The following is a 9,891-nucleotide window of genomic DNA, read 5'->3' as shown; positions in this document are numbered from 1 at the left end:
GCCAATATATAAAGTTCTGCTTACTACAACACAGATAATGAGTTATACCTTGAAATTGTAGGATGTTAATGTTCTACAAATTCTTTTAAGACCCTTGATGATGTTAATGAAATTGATAGATCCTGCTCACAAAAGTCATTTCAAAAAGCATCAGAAGATATGTTATTGCAATGCAGAAACAAGTTTATTTATAGGTATTTTACTTAATACAGATTACACACACTTTATGCACTGAAATAACATCAAATACAACCAATGTTAGTATCTACACATTTTCCAGTTGAAAGATGTTCTATAATCTTAATTCTAATATATTCACGCAAAAACTTGTTTAATCCTTTTTGAAAAATTACAGCTGCAAATAACAAAGCAAAAATAAAATTTTTAAAGTGACTTGTAATTGCTCGTGTATTGTCTTTACAATTTTAATGTTCCATAGTTTTTCTTCAATAGTCGTTTTTAGTATTAGGTCCACTCAAAAACAGAAATGATAATAAATTGTACGCATTGCCCAATTCGAAAACTGAACCCATCTACACAAATAGTTCCATGATTGCCTCAATCCATATTTCACATGGAGCTATTTATAAAACTTTACATGTGCTCATACATAGGTAAGTATGTATACATGTATATGTTTACCGTAAATCCATATCTCAGTCTTTTGAGGGAAATATAAACCCAGAAATTTAGACATATGAAAATGAAAGTCTGACACTGTATAGACACTAACAGAGAACTACTTATCTTTTTTTGGTTTCATAGTTACTGAAGTTAATTAAGGTATTAATGTAAAATAAAGACGATCATTTAATGGATTATTTTGTATATGTTTTAATTATACCAGCTGAGCAGAAGTTGACTATTACTGAAGGAAATTTTATCTTAGCTTTTTTGGGGGCGGGGGAGGGGGAAGAAGTAGAATCTACACTGGTACTTATATAGAAAAGCAATTAAAATTATTAATGTATAATTTAATGTTACTGGACCTATGATCATTCAGAAAATGGAAACTTTATGAAGAGAAGTACTGCAGTTATTTTAGAGGCAAAGTAATTTGAGTGAAAAAAAATCACATAAGCACATATTTAGAATGCACTGAATATGACGAGTTTTATTAAATGAAAGGTGATGTATAAGATGATATAAGAAATACAGAATGATTATAATTTAAAAGTGAGGCATAAGCATTTAAAAGGAGAGAGAATAACATTGTAAATATAGATGTGTAATCTTTGAATAAGTTGTCTTTAGGTTCACGTTTCACTTTTTTCTGCTAGAAATTTGATAGACATAAATATACACACATATAAGCAAACAAATTGCTCTTATACCTACTCTAACATATTTCAATCCCACTGTATTAGAATTACGAAAACACTAAATTAAAATATCTCTAGACATACAATAAAGTATATTAATTTCTGGAGTTTGGAACTTTTTATTTCTTATATTAAATGAAACAATTATATTATTTTGTATTATTAAATAAAGTTTATATCTTTATGAAATCAAACCATTTTGTCAGGTAGACAAAATATCTTCAAGTTTAGTGAAAAATTGTATTTTGCTACCAAATGTTTTAATATCATGTAGACTATCTTAAAAAAATTAGTATCATGATGCCTATCTTAAAAAAAATTCAGCATCTTCTCTCGAATAACTAATTGTTTTTGTGTGAAAAATATAATTATTCAATCTGAACAGAGTAAATAATGTATACAATTTTCTGCAAAAAAAAGCTCATCCAATACTTAGTTCTGAATGACATAATCCAAGGAATAAAATTACTTACTAATGAAATATAATCTCTCATTTAGGAGCTAATACATTTGTTTTCCAAGGTCCATGCAATTCCATTTTGTGTGATTTTCCCACCCTGAATGTGAGACTAGGTCTATGTTTATATACCAAGAATCTGGTCAAACAAGTTTGTTTTTGTTTTTGTTTTTGTTTTTTAATTTTAATAACTTCAAAGTTGTGGCACCAAACAACTATTTGAGTTGCATGTTTAGATTACTGGAAATATTTCTATGTAAGGTCACAGTGTTTATCATCAATTCTCTTTAATTATAATGTATCATTAAAAGGATGATCTGTATTGATTTTGAAACTGAGGTCAGAATCAATATGTAACAAAACAAGTAAACATATTTTAAATTTATTATATGGATTTCTGAGAATAATATTTTTTACTGCAGTTGGATATTCATTTACTTCTATCTATCACTAAAAGTAAAAGTGGTATTATTTAAAATTTTTATATAATTGAGCATCTAATGAAAACAGTATTTTTGTTATCTAAACTTTTTGCCAAGTATTAAGACAAAAAGAATAAAAAATAATTTTTAACAGCATTTCAAAGATAATAACATCTTATGAAGTAAATCAATGAATAATTAATAAATATAAGGCTCCAGGACCAGGGAGAAAAGTGCAAATATTTCTAGAATACTCACTGAAATACTTCATTATTATTATTATATCAATTTGACTATCTGAAATCTAACGATATGTGATTTTTCACTTGACAAAAAAAGTTTTACACCTAATCGAATAGTATCTATATATGTGTGGATAATTAAATATAATTAATCACTTAAAAGGGACAGATAAAGTGATTTTAATTGTGAATATCGAGATTATGAAAAAGGTAAGAATCGGTTATGAGAATTTTTGGAAATCATTTAAAAATTTGGTTATTTGTTCTAAGGGAAATTTTGGCAGAAATTTAGATGGTATTCTTTTTAACTAAAAATGTTTTTTTCATCAAAACTTGGGATTTTTACTGAAAGGAGGTTAGGCTCCTATTGGAGACATGTAGTATGCCTCTGTATTACACTATCAGCTCATCAAACTATATTGTAACATGAGCTTCTCCAATCATATATCTATAAAAAGAAAAATATGCATAACAAATAAGTAAATTATCACTATGATAAAAATTTTGCATACATGGTTTATAATATAAAAAGAACAGAATAATTCTGTAATTTTTAAGTGCACCACTTCCAAAGGTTATAGAGTCTTTAAATAAAATCACTGTTATAAAAAACAAACTTACCGATATCAATTGAAATAAAATCAAATAATTTTAAAATTCTTCATCTAAAATCTACCTACTATTTCCTAAATGATTCAACAAGTGTGTATTGCATATGTAATAAAAATACAAGCTTATGATTACACTAGAATTTAAAAAACTTTACTTGAAATTCTAAATATCACATAAAACCATGGATGTCATGTATGAACACCCATTATACATGAAAAAACAAATTACACAATAGATTTTTTTAAAATAGCAATTATATACAACACATACAGCTTTATATTATTATAGCACCTTTGAAGATACTAGAAACCTAAATCTAAATATTTAAAATAAACAAAAACTGAGCTTCACAAAATCTAAGAAAACATGTCTATTACACAAGAGCACCTATAGGAAGCATTTGTGCCTTAAGTTCATGTAAGATTTCTTGTGTGTCCTGTAGCATTTCTGTTGAGATCAGGCTTTATATCACATCTAGCTTGACAAACATTTAAAAATCTAATTAAATAGCGATGAGCACAGGCATTTTGTGTAGAAATGAAAATATTAGTAAAGATAATGTACAAAATCATGGTTGACTGAATTTAAATTCAACTTTTCAAAATTATTCTAAAGTATATGTATTCCCATTGATAATGTGGACAGGGCGGTCAACAGAGAAAACAGATGTATTCCTAAAATATTAATTAACGGATAGAATTAAAACTGTTCATAATTTTTTTTTTAATTTAAAGCCTTGAAAATAAAAATAATTTAAGAAATGTAATGAGTTGAATATCTTACTTCTAAAAATAAACTTTTATATTTAAAGAAAATGAGAGAATTTCTTTCATCAATTTTATTTCAATTTATGCACTGTGGATTTTAATCAAAGAAAATAATACTTTTTTGAGTGTTTACAGGACGGAACATATACAGTACATTGTAGCTCATCAATCATATAGTCTACTTATTCAGTACACTAAATTCACTAAAAGCTCCTTTTTCTAAAATCTATGACTACTAGTCTTGAGATTTGCTTTCTTCTGTCTTACTTTATTTACTAACTAAAATAAGAACCAGTGACACAATGAAGGACACTTCATTGGAAATATTTCAGAAGTCAATTAATGCCAACACAAAAGATGGGAAGATATCTGAGTCTTGGTAAGCCAAAAATGTAATAATAATTAAATTTAAAATGCCACCAAATCAACTGAAGAGAAGGAACCGAGTAGGAAAATATGTTTTTTTCTCTATGGCTTTGTGGAAAATTAGTTTCAATACTGTCCATATTGTTTTCAAATGGTAATGTTATTTCCTCAAGTATAAACAAAGGACAAATCAAGGGTAGTTAATAATCAAAATCAGAGTCAATTTTCATCTATGGCCTATTTTAAATACAGTTATATCTCAATCATCATTGGTTTATATGGGCAAATTTTTTAGCCTCAAAGAGCAGGAAAGACGTCAATTTAGAAGTTCCTTTCTCACCAAAGTTGTATTTTGAGAAACGGAGTCACAACTTTAACAAAAAAGTTTCTATTTTCATCTCCTGCAAAGATGACATTTTTTAAAGAAATTCTGTATATTAAGAAATCTTCATCTTCATATATACAAAGAAGTATATATAAGGAGTTTTAATTATTATAGTCATATTTGAAAGAGTAACTGAAGTGGAAAAAAAAATGAGGTATTCTCCTTTAGCTTACAGAGTGTGCAGAAAAGGGAAAACCAAGGTAGTCATGACACAAGGAATTAAAATGCATTTTTTATAATAATTACATATACAAATGGTCATGAAGTCACAGCAGTTTATTATGGAACATTTAAAGTATTGGTACCTGTAGGGCATTGACTGTAGGAATATAATAAGTTGATTCAGTTTTGACATTTCTTGGAATGATTAAATTTGAAATAGTTCATCAGAAAAAAAGTGGGAAAGGAATTATAAAGTTATTCTATGTGAATAACTTTCAAAATAAAAGTTTTAATTTTAAGTATTTTTCTACAACAGTGGTTTATAAGTATGTAAGACAATATTGCAATGTACATAACACTTCTCATTACAGGAACAATAGTAACATTTACAGTCATTATAATTAACTCAGTAATGTTTTAAAAGCTAGATAGAAAGTATGTTAAAGGAACCTGACATTATCGGAGGTACAAAGAATTTTGTATTAAGTAAATAGGAACACTAAAATTTAACAGAAACCTGTTTAAAATATTATTTGTATATCAAAAATGCAAGGACTACACTAATTTGAAATGCTAAAAAGAGCATAAACTTCTTCTAAATACCTTTACATTAATGAACACTTCAAATAATAAACTAATTAAATATAAATACATAATTGACCAAATCCTATTCACACTTTGCAATATAAAATGGTACACAATGAAGCATTTAAATGAAAATCCAAGAAACGTATATTACGTCTTGATTATAAGGGTCCTTTATACTCCCTTTATGTCCCAAGAAATCATGCTTTTGTTTTTGTTTTTGTTTTTGTTTTTGTTTTAATTCTGTTAGTAGTGTTAGTAAGTCAGAAGCAGATTAAAGAATACAGCAGAAAACTGGACATGTCATTCTTTCCTCAAAAAAATATAATTTACAACCTATTTGAAGCATTTAGTCATTTGTGTAGGAAATGACTTAATCGACATACTGTGAAAAATGAGTTAATTTTAAAAGGCAAATTACTCAAAGCAATGAAATATATTCAGTAATTCAATGCCAGAGAAATAAAATAGATCTCTTTAGACGTGACTCTAATACTTTATATTTTCTTCAGTAGTTTCAAAATTGATAAACTCTTTAAAAATATACTATCTAAATCCTTGTTTCTACTCTCTTATGACTGGAGTCATGTTTCATTACACAAGATATATCAATACTTTTTTTCAAAATATTAGGGAGCATAAAGAACTTTACATTCTCCTTTTGATAGATAAAAATAAAAATAACTCTTTCAGTATTTATAGAAAAACAAAGCATAGTTACGATGAAAATATTTTTTTAATGATTAAAGAAATGGAACGACATGATTACAATCAACATAAAAACCCATTAAGATTATTTTATATCTTTCACCTTTTAAGCAGAATGAGAGTAAGTATAATTTTCTCAACAAGACTACATTAGCGAATTTTTTTTTTAAATAAAGTGTTTTTTGTTGATTGCTTTGGTATTAAAAAATCTCTTGCCCTAGATATCTTTCAGAGGGTAGCTTGGATAGGTCAGCTTCACTTCCCAACTTCCCAAGATGATGTTTAAACTCTTCAGCAATCAGACAGGGAAAGTAATTCCACATTTCATGATTGATATATTAACCATCAGTTTGTACACCAAGACAGCATTATATTACATCACAGTTGTTTACATTCAGAGCAAGCAAAGAGAGAAACAGCATGATAAAATTATTTTATAACACTATACTGTTTCTTCCACAAATTTTAAATTTTGATTGAGAGATTACAGCTAAAGTATGAGGTTCAGTGGGGGCATCATATTTAAGGTGTGTTTTTTTGTTTTTTGGTTTTTGTTTGTTTGTTTGGCTTTATAATAAAAAATCTAAATTACAGAATTAAGGATCTTAGCCAAATTTTGTAATCACAGATCACTAAAATTTTTTGGAAGGGGAATGAAATTATGTTGTTCCTAGAAAGTTATATCTCACTGCAGATTTCAATAGTTGATGTCCTGGAATCAGTCTAGGACAAGAAAAATAACATATTATCAAAATCAGATAGCTGTGTTCTTGGAGTCTTAGTTGCCAAGCATGCTACATGGCTAAAATGCACATTACTAAAATATAGATGCACAAAATCAAAGTTACTGAATTTAACAATAGTGAATACTAGTCCTATTCCAATCTAACATAGACTCTTGTTACTACAGGCATGGTTACATCCATGAATTATCTTATAACCGTCCAAACCTTCCACCATTTTTTTTTTTACCTCATTTCTGAAACTGCAAGGTTATTCCAACTCCAATCACAGAAATTTGTTAGGATTCTTTTATTTATCTTTTTTTTCTTTTCTTATTTTTTTCCTTTCCTTTCCTTTCCTTTCCTTTCCTTTCCTTTCCTTTCCTTTCCTTTCCTTTCCTTTCCTTCTTTTCTTTTTTCCTTTCCTTTTTTTTTTTTTGGGAGGAAGGAATTGACTCAAATGCACTTTCCTTTCCTTTCCTTTCCTTTCCTTTCCTTTCCTTTCCTTTCCTTTCCTTTCCTTTCCTTTCCTTTCCTTTCCTTTCCTTTCCTTTCCTTTCCTTTCCTTTCCTTTCCTTTCCTTTCCTTTCCTTCTTTTCTTTTTTCCTTTCCTTTTTTTTTTTTTGGGAGGCAGGAATTGAAATATCTCAAATGCATGCCTAAGATAGTTAGTGATACATAGAAGGCCCTCAAAAAATAGTACTTTCATTTTTAGTTTTCTTTACTTTTCTAGTGTATAGTCTTCACAGAATTTTAAAAGGAGAGCTGTATTAAGCAAGACTTGGTTTGGGCAGTATATCTCTTTTATAAAACAATTATAAAAATTTATTCTAAAATGGTGATATACTTATTGTTTTCCTAGAGTTATTCCAACCAAATGTTTTCTGCTTGCTCTGAAAGATCTTAATTGAAGGTAAACTATAGAATCATCTTTAAATTTCGTGTTTTTCATTTCTACTACAATGTATACAAAACTGACTTTCAGAATACTTCTAAAAAATTGTACCAAAGAGGAGCATCATATTCCCCAGGTGTAAATGTTTTTTGCAATAGAGACACTTCTATCTAATAAATGTTCTATATTTTTTTCTGAACATGTTATAAATATTATAGAAAATATTTGATTCCCCTTTTAAAACATGAAATTTCTGATAAATTGCCTTATATCTTACAGCCTAATAGAACTATTTAATTTCTTCACTTTTACTTTCAGATGAGTAATAAACTAAATGTAAATATAACCTTAAACTCTCCTTTTGAAAATATATTTCTTATTTTGTTTAAAATCATTTGAAATATTTCTGCCTTCTGCTAACAGTAATATTTTATTCCACTGTCATAATTTCCATAAGGAACAATGAATTTTTATTTTATTTTATTTTATTGCCTATAATGTTAGCATTCTGCAACATCAGTGAATATAAGATGCTTCTCCTAGAATTAATTAGAAATTAAAGAGAATATTGAAAGGGCAAAGAACATTGCAAATATAGTACAAAATATAAAGAATCAGTTTTTTAAGTATCATATTAACCTGCCTAAGTTCACCAATTCTTGTCCAGAAACTATTTAGTAATTAATCTGAAACAACTGTGAATCGAAAACATAAAATATACAATTTATCTATTTTTAGAATGTTAAAAAAAGTCATCTGAGAACTCACTGATTCTAAAATAGTCTTTTTAGCTAATACAAATCTAATGATAAACAAAAACTTATTCTTATTAGCATTTCCTTTTCATATTTTGCCTATCTCATAAAGTTATTTGTCCTGTGTTTAGAAGGTCTCTTAGCTAAATAAAATAAAAGGCCATCATAGAAAATGACATTAATTTTATTGACTTTTTAAAAATTACAAAGTACCCAAAAAATAAAAATAAAAATAGGAGGATATTTGCAAAATACTTCATATTTTCCTTCATCCATGCCTTGCCTACTGTATATACTCAATTAAAATAAGTCTATTTCATAGAATATTCCCATGTCTTCAAATACCAGAATTTGCTCTTTTAACAAACTTCATGAGCCAATCTATAAAAAATGATGATATATGAATGTAATTCAGAACTCCCACCCTTCCTATACATTTTTAAGTGAGCCACAAATTTAGTCCAGGAGAAAGTGCTATTAGGATACACAATATGCATATAATGCTATTCATAAAAGATGCTTTTCTGTAAAGAAATGTTTCCAATAAACAGGATAATAGCAACAAAAATCAGAAAATGAGAGCACCCTTTTTAATGGTTAAACATAAACAGAAAATATATCTCGAGTAGATGTTAGGCATCTATTATGTTTGTCATTCATCTAATCCACTGAAGTAGTAAAACATGAGGCTCATTCAAATTGTAGAAATAACCACAGTCCTGTAAACTCAATCAAAGCACAACAGAAACACTCTACAAAGAGACTAGGTTCTATTTTATCATTTGCAATAGCATAACTATAGGTATGCAGTAACAAAAATGTACCCACAACTGAATTAGTATCTTACCTTCACTGTGTGCTTAAGAAAGAAGAGTTAATGTTATTGTATAATTTAACTATGCTAAACTTGATTCTTAAACCCATTTCTTAAAATATGGTAAATTATTTTCATCATTATTTTGAATCCTGATAGACTTTTTAATATTTCTAACTTCAGTAAGAGGAAATCTACATTGACTTTCACATTACTAGCATTTTATTAATCCTGAATAGGTTTCAAAAGCTTTCATTCACTAAAACTGAGATGAGGCCTTTTTCAGAGTTAACACAGACAAAATAATTATCAACAAGTGGAATGAGTTTGAGGAAAAAAATGTAGATAAATTCCATTATTTGATTTTATTAAGAAAGCAACTATATTTAAATCATTTAATTTACTTATGAATTTCTAGACCAATTTTTATTTATGTATTGATGGGATACAGATAAGCACTGTATAAATTTCTGTTTTCATAAATTTATTGGGTTATAATTATTGTACTCAGATTTCTTGGGTCTTAATATGCCCATGTTTTCCTTTGGGCCCATTAGAGTAAGCAAACATATTTCATTTTCCAAAAGTCATTATCTTTAAGAATGCATCCTGAAAAGATCTGAATACCTTGCATAAATGTACAAATACTTAAATTAACATCTAAATAGAGATCTCAT

At 27.7% G+C, this 9,891-nt stretch overlaps 1 protein-coding gene across 8 annotated transcripts in view; it reads right to left on the bottom strand.

Moving 5' to 3' along the window:
* The window catches only part of PCDH11X (protocadherin 11 X-linked), a 741,312-nt gene that overhangs the window by 680,802 nt on the left and 50,619 nt on the right, over window positions 1-9,891 (bottom strand). Inside the window, exon 3 of one of the 8 annotated variants that reach the window (XM_006921488.1) lies at window positions 6,132-6,751. The exons of the other annotated variants lie outside the window; for them this stretch is intronic. Coding sequence (XP_006921550.1) covers window positions 6,707-6,751 — 45 coding nt within the window. The 3' untranslated portion in view covers window positions 6,132-6,706. Of the gene's footprint in view, window positions 1-6,131; window positions 6,752-9,891 lie in introns of those variants that run through there. 8 annotated transcript variants of the gene reach the window in all.

Source organism: Pteropus alecto, unplaced genomic scaffold, assembly GCF_000325575.1.
Source record: "Pteropus alecto unplaced genomic scaffold, ASM32557v1 scaffold119, whole genome shotgun sequence".
NCBI classification, from domain to species: Eukaryota; Metazoa; Chordata; class Mammalia; order Chiroptera; family Pteropodidae; genus Pteropus; species Pteropus alecto.
This window is presented reverse-complemented; position numbering and strand designations above follow the sequence as displayed.